Consider the following 16,160-nt stretch of genomic DNA (forward strand, 5'->3'; position numbering starts at 1 on the left):
TACGGGAATCGAACCGTGCTGCTTGGTCTGCTTTCAAAGCTAGCGAATTAGCCCTTTGCTAAACAGCCCCTTATTCCACCCCTCCTTGTTCTTGATCCTTTTACGAGGGGGAGCACTTTCTCCCCATCTACTCTGTCCAGTCCACTTATGATTTTGAACATCCCTATCAAATCTCCTCTTCGCCTTCTTCTCTACGAGAACAGTCCCAACCTCTCCAATCTGTCCCCATAATCTCTCCAATCTGTCCCCATAATCTCTCCAATCTGTCCTCATAACCTCTCCAATCTATCCTCATAACTTCTCCAATCTGTCCTGATAACCTCTCCAATCTGTCCTGATAACCTCTCCAATCTGTCCTGATAACCTCTCCAATCTGTCCTGATAACCTCTCCAATCTATCCTCATAACCTCTCCAATCTGTCCTCATAACCTCTCCAATCTGTACTCATAACCTCTCCAATCTGTCCTCATAACCGCTCCAATCTGTCCTCATAACCGCTCCAATCTGTCCTCATAACCTCTCCAATCTGTCCTCATAATCTCTCCAATCTGTCCTCATAACCTCTCTAATCTGTACTCATAACCTCTCCAATCTGTCCTCATAATCTCTCCAATCTGTCCTCATAATCTCTCTAATCTGTCCTCATAATCTCTCCCGATAACCTCTCCAATCTGTACTCATAACATCTCCAATCTGTCCTCGTAACCTCTCCAATCTGTCCTCGTAACCTCTCCAATCTGTCCCCCTAACTTCTCCAATCTGTCCCCCTAACTTCTCCAATCTGTCCCCCTAACTTCTCCAATCTGTCTCATAACCTCTCCAATCTGTCCTCATAACCTCTCCAATCTGTCCTCATAACCTCTCCAATCTATCCTCATAACCTCTCCAATCTGTCCTCGTAACGGAAGTTTCTCACCCCTGGAACCATTCCTGTCAACCTCTTCTGCACTCTCTCCAATGGGTTCACATCCTTCCAGTAGTATGACGCCCTGAACTGTACACACTGTTCCAGCTGAGGTTTAGCTAGTGTCTTGTATAAGTTCAACATAACCCCCTTGCTCTTGTACTCTTTGCCGATATTAATAAAGCTGAGAGTATTCTATGATTTATTGATATTTATTGTCACATGTACCGAAGTACAGTGAAAAGCATTTTTCTGCGGCCAAGGTAATGTACACAGCACAGTACACGGTAGACAAAAGAATAATCAACAGAGTACATTCACAAATGGTCCATAAACAAATAGTGATTGGTAGGGCAACATGGTGGTGCAGTGGTTAGCATTGGGACTACGGTGCTGAGGACCCGGGTTGGAATCTCGGCCCTGGGTCACTGTCCGTGTGGAATTTGCACATTCTCCCCGTGTCTGCGTGCGTTTCACCCCCACAACCCAAAGATGTGCTAGTCAGGTGGATTGGCCAAGCTAAATTGCCCCTTAATTGGGAAAAAATATATAATTGGATACTCTAAATGTAAAAAAAAAACAAATAGTGATTGGTTACAGGTGATTTGTTAACTGCTCTCTCTACCTATCCTTCCACCTTCAATGATTTATTCACGTATAAACCCAGGTCCCTCTGGTCCTGCATCACTTCTTTTATATTGTCCCACCATGTTCTTCCTGCCAAAATGCATCGCCTCACACTTCATCCCCATCGAACAGAAGTGCCGGAACATTGGTCTGTCACCTCTCGGCCCAGTCCATCAACATTTCTATGTCCTTTTGAAGTTCTACACTGTCCTCTTCGCTAAGAAAGAGGAAAGGTAAGAGCTCATCTGTAGGAGTAGTTTGTACAGCTCCTAACATTGGTTTCACTGCCTGACAAAGCATTCAGGAAGAAATACGTGGTCCATGTATGGAAAGCACCACAGTAATCATGGGTGACTTTAATCTACATGTAGAGTAGGCAATCAGATTGGCAAAGGTGGCTGCAAAATGAGTTGCTAAAGAGAGTATTTGGGGATGCTTTCTAGGCCATTGCAGACCTGGTAATGAGCAATGAGACAGGGTTATAACCTCATAATAAAGGAGCCTCTACGTTATAACATGTCATGTTCAGCTTGAAGGTGAGAAGTGTGGATCTGAGACTAGTGTTTCAGACCTGAATAAAGATGATTGTAAGGATTTGAAAACAGAGCTGGCTCCCATGAACTGGAAAACTGGTTTAAAAGGTAGGACAGTAGATATGTCAGTGGCAGACATCGAAGGAGATGTTTTTAAAAAAATTCCCAGCAAGGATTTATCCCAGTGAGGAAGAAAGGCTATTTGAACAGGATTTGACACTCGTGGCTAAACAAGGAAGTTAAGGATAGTATCCAATTGGAAAAAAAAATCCTGTACAAATTGGAAAAGATTACTGTTAGGTCTGAAGATCGGTCACATTTGAAGAACCGGCAACGGAGATTAGAAAGATATTAGAGGGAGAGTGAAGGGCCTGAGAAAAATCTAATTCAGAATGTGAAAACAGATAGTAAGAGTTCCTACAAGTATTTAAATAGGAAAAGCGTAGCTGAAACTAGTGTTGATCCACTAGAGTCTGGGTGTTGAACAAGGAATTGAACAGGTAGATTGTTATCTGACTTCACTGTAAAAGACTTAGAAAACTTCCCAAAGATATTCAAAAAACAAGAGATGAAAGTGAGGGAAGAACTTAAGACAATCACCATCGCCAAGGAAATGGTACTGGGGAAACTATCAGACCTGACGTCTGACAAGTCCCCAGGACCAGATCGCCTGCATCCTTGGGTCTGCGAGACGGTGGCTGCTTTGGTTCAAATCTTCCAAAATTCCTTAGATTCTGGAAGGGTCCAGTGGATTGGTAAATAGCTGCTGTAGCACCTTTATTCAAGGAAGGAGGAAACTACAGGCCACTTGCCTCACGTCTTTGATCGGGAAATTGCTGGAGTCCATTATGAAGGAGATTACAGCAGGATACTTTGGAAATCGCAGTGTGATCAGGAAACAGCATTGGCTTTGTGAAAGGAAAGAAGTCTTTAACTGAAATATTCGAGTTCTCTGAGAAACTGACAGACAACATGGATAAAGGGGAACCTGGAGATTCAGCAGGCGATGAAGAAGGCAAACGCAATGTTGGCCTTCATAACGAGAGGATTGGAGTACAGGAGCAGGGATGTCAATTATACAGGACCTTGGTGAGGCCACATCTGGAATATTGTGTGCAGTTTTTGTCTCCTTATGAGGAAGGATATTCATGCTCTAGAAGGAGTACAGCGAAGCTTTACCAGACTTGATTCCAAGTTGGCGGGACTGATGTATGAGGCGAGATAGAGTCAGTTAGGACTGTATTCGCTGGCGTTCAGAACAATGAGGGGGAATCTCACCTATAAAATTCTGCCAAGAAGGGCAGCATGGTGGCGCAGTGGTTGGCACTGCTGCCTCATGGTGCCAAGGTCTCAGGTTCGAACCCAGCTCTGGATCACTGTTCGTGTGGAGTTTGAGCATTCTCCCTGTGTTTGTGTGGGTTTTGCCCCACGATGCAAAGATGTGCAGGCTAGGTGGATTGGCCACGCTACGTTGCCCCTTAATTGGAAAAAATGAATTGAGTAGTCTAAATTTATTTTTACAAAATTCTGACAAGACTAGACCAGATAGATGCAGGAAGGATGTTCCCGATGGTGATGAGCAGAGATCCAGGGGTCACAGCCTGAAGATACAGGGTAGACTGTTTAGGACAAGGTAAGGAGAAATCTCTTCACCCAGAGAGTGGTCGGCTTGTGGAATTTGTTACCACGGAAAGCAGTTGAAGTCAAAACATTGTATGTTTTCAAGAAGCAGTTAGATATCACACTTGGGGTGAAGGGGGTCAGAGGACATTGGGGGGGGGGGCGGGGGGAGGCGGGATCAGGTTACTGAATTGGATGATCAGCCATGACCACAATGAATGGCGGAGCAGGCTAGAAATGCTGAATGACCAGACCTGCTCCTATTTTCTATGTTTCTATGTGTTGTACTTGGTGAAGTACTATGTCCTGAAGTCCACTATCAAGGATTTCATAGCACAGTATTTGGAAAGCAGTGGTGTAATTAGACAAAGGAAAACCATGCTTAACGAATCTACTAGAATTCTTTGAAGACGTAACTAGTAGAGTTGACCAGGGAGAACCAGTGGATGTGGTACATTTAGACTTTCAGAAGGCTTTCGACAAGGTGTCACATAGCAGATAGTGTAAAGTTAAAGCGCATGGGATTATGGGTAGTGTCTTGAGAGGGACAGAAAGACAGGAAACAAAAAGTGGTATTTTTCTGATTGGCAGGCAATGACTAGTGGGGTACCACAGGGATCTATGCTAGGACCCCAACTGTTTACATTTTATATTAATGATTTGGACTAGGGAATTAAATGTATTATCTCCAAATTTGCACAGTAAGAAGTCTTACAACACCAGGTTAAAGTCCAACAGGTTTGTTTCAAAAACTAGCTTTCGGAGCACTGCTCCTTCCTCAGGTGAATGATTCACCTGAGGAAGGAGCAGTGCTCTGAAAGCTAGTGTTTGAAACAAACCTGTTGGACATTAACCTGGTGTTGTAAGACGTCTTGCTGTGCTCACCCCAGTCCAACGCCGGCATCTCCACATCCAAATTTTCAGATGACACAAAGTTGAGGTGGGAGGGTGAGCTGTGAGGAGGATGCCAAGATGCTTCAGCAGGATTTGGAAAGGCTGAGTGAGTTGGCACATGCTTGGCAGAAGCAGCTTAATGTGAGTAACTGTGAGGTTATCCACTTTGATAGCAAAAATAGGAAGGCAGATTATTATTTGAATGGGTGTAAATTAAGAGAATTGGATACTCAGCGAGATTTTGGTGTCCTCGTGCATCAGTCGCTGAAAGTAAGCGCACATTTACAGCAGGCAGTAAAGAAGGTAAATGGTGTGTTGGCCTTCATGGGGTTTTACTGCAAATCAAAGGATTGGTGCAAACTCAATAGGCTGAATGGCCTCCTTCTACACCAGGGACTCCAAATGTTAGTCTGCAGCAACAAGTGGAATAGAACATAGAACAGTACAGCAGTCAGGCCCTTCAGCCCACCATGTTGTGTCGACCAATTATCCAAATCTAAGATCAACCGAACCTACAACCCTTCAATTTACTGCTCTCCATATGCCTGTCTAAGAGTCGCTTAAATGTCCCTAATGACTCTGGCTCCACCACCAATTCCTCTGGCAGTGCATTCCACGTACCCACCACACTCTGTGTAAAGAACCTACCTCTGACATCGCCCCACACCTTCCTCCAATCACCTTAAAATTATGTCCCCCTCGTGACAACCATTTCCACCCTGGGGAAAAGTCTCTGGCCATTCACGCTATCCATGCCTTTCATCACCTTGTACACCTCTATCAAGCCACCTCTCTGCCTTCTTCGCTCCAGTGAGCAAAGCCCTAGCTCCCTCCTTTCTTCATAAGACATGCCCTCCAATCCATGCAGCATCCTGGTAAATCTCCTCTGTAGTCTCTCCAAAGCATCCACATCCTTCCTATAATGAGGCAACCAGAATTGGACACAATATTCCAAATGTGGTCCAACTAGGGTTTTATAAAGCTGCAGCAAAACCTTGCGGCTCTTAAACTCAATCTCCCAGTTAATGAAAGCCAACACACCATACGCCTTCTTAACAACCCTATCAACCTGGGTGGCAACTTTGAGAGATCTATATACGTGGACCCCAAGATCCCTCTGTTCCTGCACACTTCCAAGAACCCTGTATTCAGCATTCAAACTCGACCTTCCAAAATGAATCACTTCACATTTATCAAGGTTGAACTCCATCTGCCACTTCTCAGCCCAGCTCTGCATTCTGTCAATGTCCTGTTGTAACCTACAACAACCCTCAACACTATCTACATCTCCCCCAACCTTTGTGTCATTGGCAAACTTAATAAACCACCCTTCCACTTCCTCATCCAAGTTATTTATAAAAAAACACAAAGAGCAGAGGTCCCAGAACAGATCCTTGTGGGACACCACTGGTCATCGATCTCCAGATGCAATACTTTCCATCCACTACCACTCGCTGTCTTCTTTTGGCCAGCCAATTCTGTATCCAGGCAGCCACATTTCCCTGTATCCCATGGCCACTAACTTTCTAAATGAGCCTACCATGGGGAACCTTATCAAATGCCTTACTGAAATCTCTCCTCATATGACAGTCCCGCCATCCCTGGAATCAGTCTGGTAAACCTTCGCTGCACTCCCTTGAGAGCAAGAACATCCTTCCTCAGAGAAGGAGACCAAAACTACACACAATACTCCAGGTCTGACGTCACCAAGGCCCTGTACAATTGCAGCAACACATCCCTGCTTCTATACTCAAAACCTCTTGCAACACGGTAGCACAAGTGGATAGAACTGTGGCTTCACAGCGCCAGGGTCCCAGATTTGATTGCCCGCTGGGTCACTGTCTGTGAGGAGTCTGCACATTCTCCCCGTGTCTGCGTGGGTTTCCTCTGGGTGCTCCGGTTTCCTCCCACAGTCCAAAGACGTGCAGGTGAGGTGGATTGCCCATGATAAATTGCCCTTAGTGTCCAAAAAGGTTAGATGGGGTTATTGGGTTACGGGGATAGAGTGGAAGTGAGGGCTTAAGTGGGTCGGTGCAGACTCGATGGGCTGAATGGCCTCCTTCTACACTGTATGTTCTATGAAGGCCAACATACCATCAGCCTGCTTTACCGCCTGCTGCACCTGCATGCTTACCTTCAGCGGCTGGTGCACAAGGACACCCAGGTCCCGTTGCACACTCCCCTCTCCCAATTCACAACTATTCGGGTAGTAATCTGCCTTCCTGTTTTTGCTTCCAAAATGAATAACTTCACACTTATCCAAATTATACTGCATCTGCCATTGATTTGCCCACTCGCCCAATCTGTCCAGATCTTGCTGTGGGATCCCTGCATCCTCGTCACAATTCACCCTCCCACCTAATTTGGTATCATCTGCAAACTTTGAGATGTTATGTTTTGTTCTCTCATCTAAATCATTAATATGTATTGTGAATAGCTGGGGTCCCAGCACCAATCCCTGTGATACCCCACTAGTTACTGCCTGCCAATTTGAAAAGGACCCATTAATCCCTACTCTTTGTTTCCTCTCTGCCAACCAGTTTTCTATCTACTTAAAATACATTTCCCCCAATCCCATACGCTTTAATGTTGCACAATAATCTCTTCTGAAAGTCTAAATATACCACATCGACTGGCTCCCCTTGTCTACTGCACTGGTTACCTCTTCAAAGAATTTCAACAGATTTGTTAAGCATGCTTTTCCCTTCATAAATCCATGCTGACTCTGACTGATCCTGTCACTGCTTTCTAAATGTTCGCTATAAAGTCCTTGATAATGGATTCAAGCATTTTCCCCCAATACCGATGTTAGGCTTACTGGTCTATAATTCCCTGCTTTCTCTCTACCTCTCTTTTTGAATATTGGAGTGACGTGAGCTTCCCTCCAATCTGCAGGGACAGTTCCAGAGTCTATAGATTCCCGGAAGATGACCACCAATGCATCCACTATTTCCAGAGCCACCTCCTTAAGCACTCTGGGATGCAGATTCTCAGGCCCTGGGGATTTATCCACCTTCAATCCAATTAGTTTGCCCAGTACCATTTCTCTACTAATGTTAATCTGGCTTAGCTCACTCAGCTAAATCGCTGGCTTTTAAAGCAGACCAAGCAGGCCAGCAGCACGGTTCAATTCCCGTACCAGCCTCCCCGGACAGGCGCCGGAATGTGGCGACTAGGGGCTTTTCACAGTACCATTTCTCTACTAATGTTGATCTGGTTTAGCTCACTCAGCTAAATCGCTGGCTTTTAAAGCAGGCCAGCAGCACAGTTCGATTCCCGTACCAGCCTCCCCGGACAGGCGCCGGAATGTGGCGACTAGGGGCTTTTCACAGTAACTTAATTGAAGCCTACTCGTGACAATAAGCAATTTTCATTTTTCATTTAATCTCCCTCAGTTCTTCCCTCTCACTAAACCTTTTATTCTCCAACATTTCTGGCATCTGATTTGTGTCCTCATTTGTGAAGACAGAACCAAAGTATGTATTCAATTGCTCAGCCATTTCTTTGTTCCTTATTATATATTCCCCTGCTTCTGACTGTAGGGGGGCTACATTTCTCTTTACCAATCTCTTTCTCTTCACATATCTATAGAAACTCTTAGTGTCAGTCTTTATTTTCCCTGCAAGCTTCCTTTCGTACTGCACTTTCCCCTTCTTAATCAATCCCTTTGTCCTTCTTTGCTGAATTCTAAACTGCTCCCAATCCTCAGACCTATTATTTTTCTTGGCCTACCTGTATGCTTCTTGTATCGGATACTATTTCTAATTTCGTTTGCAAGCCATGGATTGGCCCTCTTACCCCCTTTGCTTTTGTGCCAGACAGGAATGAACAGTTGCTATAGTTCCTCCATGCGTTCCTTGAATGTTTGCCATTGTCTGTCCACTGTCATCCCTTTAAGTAACTCTCCCCAATCTATCAAGGCCAACTCACACCTCATATCCTCATAGTTCCCTTTATTAAGATTCAGCACCCTAGTCTCCGAATCAACTACTTCACTCTCTATCTTGATAAAAAATTCTATCATATTATGGTCGCGCATCCACAAGGGGTCTCATACAGCCAGTTTGGCGATGATTCCCTTCTCATTACACAGTGTCCTGTGTCTCACTCTGTAAACCCTAAACCAGTATGTCCATCCTGCGCGGTGTTGATTTCTGGATTGTCCACCATATGCTCTGAGTCTGGTGTATCTGTGTGTTTGCAGGTCGGGAGCTGAGTCCTGCTCACCAGTACGGAGTTGCCGGAGCCGTCTCCTTCCCTTTCTTCTGGTTGGCTGGTGCAGGTTCCGCTGTTTTCTGGGTGCTGGGTGAGTAATAACAGAATGGGGGGGGGGGGGGGGGGGGGGGGGGGTGTGCCAACAGGAACGCTGAGGAATCACCGCGTTGGAGTGTCCCGCACACCCCACTGTGACCCAGCCACTGTCCACTCGTCCGTTCCTGCCCCCCACCTCGTTCCCTCTGACCTGTTCCCCACTTATCCCGCCACCCTGTTCTTTGTGTTATACTCTAACTCCTTACCTGTCCTCTTCCTCCAGGTGCCACGCTGGTGATAATTGGCGGCCATGCTGGTTTCCATGAGCTGGAGTCTGGAGATGGCGATGAACTTCAAATGGAGTCAGTGTAACGGGTGCTGGTTCGAATGGAGCATGGCTTCTGTCCCTCAGAGACCCGTCATGGACACAGCACTTTACAAAGAGGGCCATGGGCGTGCCTGAGAACTCACCTGCTTTGCTCACCATCGTAAATCCAATCGGTTTATTTTCTGAGTAGCCAGGCTCTGTGCCTCAGTCTGGATCCTCGTGCAATAGAAATATAATCCATTATTAATCATGCAGTCACTCCAAACTCATTATCCTCTGTCCTTACACTATGCTATAGGTGGCCAGTTATACTGGGTGCATACTTTCTATGAATTTTGATTATTTTGACCTTGCTGTCTTACATTTTAGCTGACATTGTAAACAATTTGGGAAATTTGTATGGAAACACTGGAAAGGTGTAATGGTGTGACTGCCACCTTCAGCCACTAGGTGGGGCCATGGGCTATTTCCTTGTGTAACTTTCTACACTGTGCTTGTATATATAAACACTGATTGATACAGCGTCACCCCCCAACTCAGTCTCTCACTCTATGGTAGATTTACAGGGTGTGTGGCCTTGTACAGAAACTCATTGCTCACTTCCTGATCACGCAGCCTCTCTGCTTTACTGCCCTTGGATCTTCAATCTTTCCTCTCGCTCAGCTTCACCTCCCCCTTGCTGCCTCCCTCCCACTCTCCCCATCTCTCTCTGCCTTCCTCCCTCCCCTGTCTACCTGCCCCTTTCTCTGTCTCGCCACCCATATCTCACCCACTGAGCCTCTCTGACCCCATCCTCTCTCTGCCTCCCTACCCTGCTTGCTCTCTTTCCCCCACCCCATTCTGTCTCCCTCCCACTCTGCCTATCCCCACTCTCCGTCTGCTCTCTCTCTCTTCCCACCCCCTGTCTCCCTCACCCCATCTCCCTCCCCCCCCTTTTCTCTCTCTACCTCCTTCCCCCTCTCGAACTCCCACCCCCTCTATCTATTTATCTTTGCCTCCCTCCCCTCCATCTCTCACTCTGCCTCAGTCTCTGCCTCCCTCCCCACTCGCACCCTCAATCTGCCTCAGTCCCCCTTTCTCTCTCTCTCTCTCTCCTCCCCTTCCATTTCCACTTCTCCCCATCACCTCCACCCCAGCTCTTCAAGAATAGTTGGAGTTGAATAAAATATGTAAAGAAAAGATCACGCAGCCTTGTCTGGTCACAGGGAGGTTGGGGAACCATCATTGGACTCGCAGCCCCCAAGAGTGGGGGGTGGGGGCAGCACACTGAGGACCCAGAGACTGGTAGGAGGGGGCACTGAGTCCAGAGACTGGGAGGAGGGGGCACTGAGCCCAGAGACTGGGAGGAGGGGGCACTGAGGGTCCAGAGACTGGGAGGTGTTGCTCGTTCTGGGGGAGTGTGCTTAACACTCGATTTGGCTCTGTTTCATTACTTAGCTCTGGAGTCGCCAGGTATCGTTAAGATACCGCCACAAGTTTCAAGGTCAAGTTCAAAGCAATAAAACCATACACCAATTAGTAAGTTCAAACAAATGAGTTTATTATAATACTACCCATGCACACGCTAAGATGACTAAACTATTCCTACCACTAAATAAACCAATACTTATCTTTAAGGAACTGCCGGATCGGGGACAAGGCCTCTTGCTCAGCACTGGGTCCGCAGACTTCAGGTTGGTACAGGTTAAAAAGGGGTCAGGAGTGTCTATCTCTGGTAGCGATCATTGCAAGACACACTTGCTGGCGGCTGCTGTCCCAAACCTCTCCTCTCTCTCGGTCAAGGTCTTCTTCGGTAAAAGGCTGGTCAAGAGAGGGCTGGTCAAGAGAGGAGGCTGGTCAAGAAGAACAAACTAAGTTTGGGACCTGTCTTTTATAGGTCCTAGGGCTTCGTGCCCTTTTGGGCGGACCCTTTACCTGCTCAGAATCGATTGGGTCTCTTCCCAATCGATTTGTTTGAATCCCCTCCCAATACTGAGGCTGTCCCTCGGCTACTTGGCGGGCCTTCAGGTGCTTTGTCTTCGAACCCCACTGGTGCCGGGGTGTCTGGTATCCTATACAATGTTTTTTTTAAAATAATTTTTATTGGAATTTTTTACAGAAAATATAACAAGTATAGCAAAAAGCAGTAATATGCAACTAACAGCCCCATAACACCCACAATTCCCCCCATACCGTAACATCACATGTATCACATTCCCCCACCCCCCCCCCCCCAAACAAGAGAACTTAACCATAAATTAAAATTAGATAAATCAAATTTAAATAAAATAAGCCAACATAATCAACGTCCCACCCCCCCGGGTTGCTGCTGCTACTGTCCCAGTACCCTATCGTTGAGCCAGAAAGTCGAGGAAAGGTTGCCACCGTTTAAAGAACCCTTGCACCGATCCTCTCAGGGCGAATTTAACCTTCTCAAGCTTAATGAAGCCCGCCATGTCATTGATCCAGGTCTCCACGCTTGGGGGCCTCGCGTCCTTCCACTGTAGCAAAATCCTTCGCCGGGCTACTAGGGACACAAAGGCCAGCACACCGGCCTCTTTCGCCTCCTGCACTCCCGGCTCTACCCCAACCCCAAAGATCGCGAGTCCCCATCCTGGCTTGACCCTGGATCCCACCACCCTTGACACCATCCTCGCCACCCCCTTCCAGAACTCCTCCAATGCCGGGCATGCCCAGAACATATGGGCATGGTTCGCTGGACTACCCGAGCACCTGGCACACCTATCTTCACCCCCAAAGAACCTACTCATCCTTGTCCCAGTCACGTGGGCCCTATGCAGCACCTTGAATTGGATGAGGCTAAGCCGCGCACATGAGGAGGAAGAATTTACCCTCTCCAGGGCATCAGCCCATGTCCCGTCTTCGATCTGTTCCCCCAGTTCCCCCTCCCACTTCGTTTTCAGCTCCTCTACTGACGCCTCTTCCACCTCCTGCATAAGCTTGTAGATATCGGATATCTTCCCCTCCCCGACCCAGACCCCCGAGAGCACCCTGTTACTCGCAGGAAGCGCAGGGAATCCCTCCACCTGCCGCCTAGCAAATGCCTTTACCTGCAGATATCTAAACATGTTTCCCGGCGGGAGCCCAAATTTCTCCTCCAACTCCCCCAGGCTCGCAAACCTTCCGTCGATAAACAGGTCCCTCAGCTGTCTAATGCCCGCTCTATACCATCCCCGAAATCCCCCATCCATGTTCCCCGGGACGAACCTCTGGTTCCCCCTTAACGGAGCCTCCATCAAGCCCCCCACTTCTCCCCTATGTCGCCTCCACTGCCCCCAAATCTTGAGGGTAGCCGCCACCACCGGACTCGTGGTATACCTCGTGGGAGGGAGCGGCCACGGCGCCGTTACCAGGGCCCCCAGGCTTGTATCCCCACAGGACACTCTCTCCATCCGTTTCCATGCTGCTCCATCACCCACTTACGCACCATCGACACGTTGGCCGCCCAGTAGTACCCCGAGAGATTGGGCAACGCCAGCCCTACCATCTCTACCCCGCTCCAAGAAGACCCTCTTCACCCTCGGGGTGCCATGCGCCCAAACAAATCCCATGATGCTGCTGGTCACCCTTTTAAAAAAGGCCCTAGGGATAAAGATGGGCAAGCACTGGAAGAGGAACAAGAACCTCGGGAGAACCGTCATTTTGACGGATTGCACTCTGCCCGCCAGCGATAGTGGCACCATGTCCCACCTTTTAAATTCCTCCTCCATCTGTTCCACTAGTCTGGTGAAGTTAAGCTTATGAAGAGCCCCCCAACTCCTGGCCACCTGCACCCCCAGGTACCTGAAACACTTCACTGCCCTCCTGAAGGGGAGCCTCCCAATTCCCTCCTCCTGATCGCCCGGGTGCACTACAAATACCTCGCTCTTTCCTAAGTTCAGCTTATAGCCCGAGAAGCCCCCAAATTCCGCTAACAGTTCCATCACCCCCGGCATTCCCCCCTCTGGGTCCGCCACATATAACAGCAGGTCATCCGCATACAGCGATACCCGGTGCTCCTCCCCACCCCGCACCAGGCCCCTCCACTTCCCTGACTCCCTCAACGCCATGGCCAGCGGTTCAATCGCCAGTGCAAAGAGCAGGGGGGACAGGGGACACTGGACACCCCTGCCTGGTCCCACGATAAAGCCTAAAATACTCCGATCTCCTTCCATTTGTGACTACACTCGCCATCGGCGCCGCGTAAAGCAGCCTCACCCATTTGATGAATCCCTCCCCAAATCCAAACCGCTCCAGCACCTCCCACAGGTACCCCCACTCAACTCTATCAAACGCTTTCTCTGCATCCAGCGCCACCACTATCTCCGCCTCCCCCTCCACTGCCGGCATCATGATAACATTGAGCAGTCTCCGCACATTCGTGTTGAGCTGCCGCCCCTTGACAAATCCTGTCTGATCTTCATGAATTACCTCTGGCACACAATCCTCTATCCTGGTAGCCAGGATCTTCGCCAGCAACTTAGCGTCTACGTTAAGGAGTGAGATAGGCCTATATGATCCGCACTGCAAGGGGTCCTTATCCCGTTTTAGGATCAAAGAGATCAGTGCCCGCGACATCGTCGGGGGCAAAGCCCCCCCCCTCCCACGCCTCATTGAAAGTTCGCACCAGCAGGGGACCCACCAGGTCTGCATATTTTTTGTAAAATTCTGCCGGGAACCCATCCGGCCCCGGGGCCTTACCTGACTGCATTTGCCCGATCCCCCTGACTAGCTCCTCCAACTCTATCGGCGCCCCCAGCCCCTCAACCAGCCTCTCTTGAACCCTTGGGAAACATAGCCTGTTCATGAAGCTCTCCATCCCCTCTCTCCCCCTCGGAGGTTCCGACCGGTACAGTCCCTCGTAAAAGTCCCTAAAGACCCCGTTTACTTCTGTCCCCTTCTGCACTACATTTCCACCCCCATCCTTCACTCCCCCAATTTCCCTAGCCGCATCTCGCCTACGGAGCTGATGCGCCAACATCCTGCTCGCCTTCTCTCCATACTCATATACCGCGCCCTGCGCCCTCCTCCACTGTGTCTCCGCCTTTCTGGTGGTCAACAAGTCAAAATTGGCCTGCAACTGCGCCGTTCTCCCAGCAACCCTTCCTCCGGTGCCTCCGCATATCTCCTGTCCATCTCCAGGAGCTCTCCCACCAGTCTCTCCCTCTCCTTCCTCTCCCTCCTTTCCCTATGGGCCCGGATGGAGATCAGCTCCCCCCGGATCACTGCTTTCAGAGCCTCCTATCCTATACAATGTTGCAATCACATCCCTATTTGTATCCATTGTCCTGGGATCGTTCCATTACTATGTTAACTATCCCGGAGATTGCCTCATTAGTATGCGGAATGTTCGTTTCGGTGCTGTCTGCTCTCTTAGCAGACAGAATACACATTGGCTTGTTGCAACCTGCTTGTGCTGCAAACTTTGTCCATTTTAACCTGCAAGCTTTGCGTTCCTCCATTTTGTATTGAGGGAATGGCCAACTTCGGTGGCTACACTCCCTCCTTGTGATCCTCATGAGAAATCATGAAGGATCACCCAAGTACGGTGACTTTGGGTCCCCTGATCTCAGCGAGTCCCATGACTTCTATCCTGTCCTCAATTATGGCAAAAATGTTTAACTAACAATTTCTGATTGGCGCTATGTCAAAGGAGACATGCATTATCAATTGGAATCGGGAACCTCTACCTATCCTCAATAAACTACTCTCATCTCATATTTAAACATTCTACAACATTCTAAGTCCTTAATCATTCACACAACAGCATCATTACATTTCATTCTCTGACTCGGCAGTCAAGCGCAGAGGTACATCATTGATAGAAAGAATCTCTTTATTTTACAAAGGCATCGAGTGTAAAAATAAATACTTGATTACATTTCCAGGGGTTTGGGGGACTGGTGGAATCCAAAAATAGGGGATCTCACTCTATACACTGTTGAGGCACGAGAGCGGTAGGCTCTCCTCCATTTCCTCATCCTGAAGGTATGGACTATAATACAGAGAACTGCAATCACCAAAAGTGATTCAATGACGTATGACAAGGAGTACCATGTCAGAAATCTGGTACACCAGGTCGGGGTACAGTTACCATTGACTGGGCTGGGGGTGGTCTGGGTTTGGGAGAAGTTAGCAAACGTACTGTGGGAAAGGGGGTTCGCGTCCACGCGCAACCACACATGCCACAAAAGCTAAAAACATAGCAATTGGAGTTCTCTTCCTCTCTTTTCTTTCCTTCCTGGGATCTTGCTGTGCTGTTGCTTCGGTTCCTCTCTCGAACGTCCGAAAGCTATGGAATCAAGCATATTATCTGTTAGTGTTCAGCTTAATATCTTGACTTTAAGTATATCTGTCCTCTTGTTCCAAATTTCCCTTTATGATGGTCACCTCCATGTGACTCCCTCATTTTATTTTTTCAAAAGCGGATATAGGACCAGACATATACTTAAACTGCTAAACCAGTGCGAGCCGTTTCGCAGAGTGTTGCAATTTACTGTTCCTGGATGTAAATAGCATATGGAGTGGCGGCCGAAGGGCTACCTTGAACAAAATGAAACCAAGCTTTAGAAATGAAAAAGTCGAATGAGTTGCGTATGGGCCGCGATGGGTAAGAGTTGAATGGGATCCCCGGGTAGGGCGTGCTGTGCTGTACCCGAGCTTAGCTGACCAGAGGGGTGTCGTCAGACAGGTCGGGTCTTCAATGCCGTTTCTCCACTGCCTGAGCAACCTGAAACGAACGGGCAAGAATGTAGTCATTGTTGAATTTGCAGCCTCTATTCCAAGATGCACCTAGTGGTGTGAAGCGTTGAGCTGGGCTCCAGACATTTCAGCTGAGTGAAGTTCTCAGAAATATCGGCGGACAAACTAACGTGCATGTGAGGTGGTCACAAGCTTTTCGGCTGAAAAGCGAGTGGCCAATCTCCATATCAAACATTTAACAAACAAACATACAAACATGCGCGCAGGTTCCATCAGAAAGGACAGCGCTTCTCTCAAGCGGTTCCTCTTTTTACATCATCT

The 16,160-nt window shown here is 48.1% G+C and overlaps 1 protein-coding gene across 2 annotated transcripts in view; it reads left to right on the plus strand.

Moving 5' to 3' along the window:
- rabac1 (Rab acceptor 1 (prenylated)) overlaps positions 1-9,685 on the plus strand; it is a 91,286-nt gene extending 81,601 nt beyond the window's left edge. For both annotated transcript variants that reach the window (XM_038813548.1, XM_038813549.1), the window contains exons 5-6: positions 8,784-8,885; positions 9,114-9,685. In XM_038813548.1, the coding sequence (XP_038669476.1) occupies positions 8,784-8,885; positions 9,114-9,202 (191 nt within the window). In that variant the 3' untranslated portion in view covers positions 9,203-9,685. The remainder of the gene's footprint in view (positions 1-8,783; positions 8,886-9,113) is intronic.
- Positions 9,686-16,160: the final 6,475 nt, after the last annotated feature.

Source organism: Scyliorhinus canicula, chromosome 12 (genome assembly GCF_902713615.1).
Source record: "Scyliorhinus canicula chromosome 12, sScyCan1.1, whole genome shotgun sequence".
NCBI classification, from domain to species: Eukaryota; Metazoa; Chordata; class Chondrichthyes; order Carcharhiniformes; family Scyliorhinidae; genus Scyliorhinus; species Scyliorhinus canicula.